The sequence below is a fragment of the Geospiza fortis genome, unplaced genomic scaffold (assembly GCF_000277835.1).
Source record: "Geospiza fortis unplaced genomic scaffold, GeoFor_1.0 scaffold174, whole genome shotgun sequence".
Taxonomy (NCBI): Eukaryota; Metazoa; Chordata; class Aves; order Passeriformes; family Thraupidae; genus Geospiza; species Geospiza fortis.
In genome coordinates, this window is record NW_005054480.1 from 1,211,567 (window position 1) to 1,211,851 (window position 285).

Here is a 285-nt window from a genome sequence, read left to right on the forward strand (position 1 = left end):
GGCCCCGGCGACGGCCCCCAGGGTGCCTCAGCCAGCACCAGTCACATGCCTATCACAGCCCTGATGCCATCACCAGCCTGTCACACCCATACTGGTACCAGCACCCCTGTCACGCCCATACCGTACCAGCACCGGCACTGGTACCAGCTCCCCTGTCGCGACTACAGCGATCGTGCTGAGGCACTGGGACCAGCAGCCCACTACACCCGAACTGGGACCAGCACCAGCAGCAGAATCAGCGCCCTCGCCACCATCGTTCCGGCAGCAGCACCAGAGCTGGTCCCA

General features: G+C 65.3%; 1 protein-coding gene across 1 annotated transcript in view; it reads right to left on the bottom strand.

Annotated features, from left to right (window-relative positions):
• LOC102044153 (gamma-secretase subunit Aph-1b-like) overlaps positions 1 to 254 on the bottom strand; it is a 4,482-nt gene extending 4,228 nt beyond the window's left edge. Inside the window, exon 1 of the mRNA XM_005428369.2 lies at positions 205 to 254. Coding sequence (XP_005428426.1) covers positions 205 to 254 — 50 coding nt within the window. The remainder of the gene's footprint in view (positions 1 to 204) is intronic.
• Positions 255 to 285: the final 31 nt, after the last annotated feature.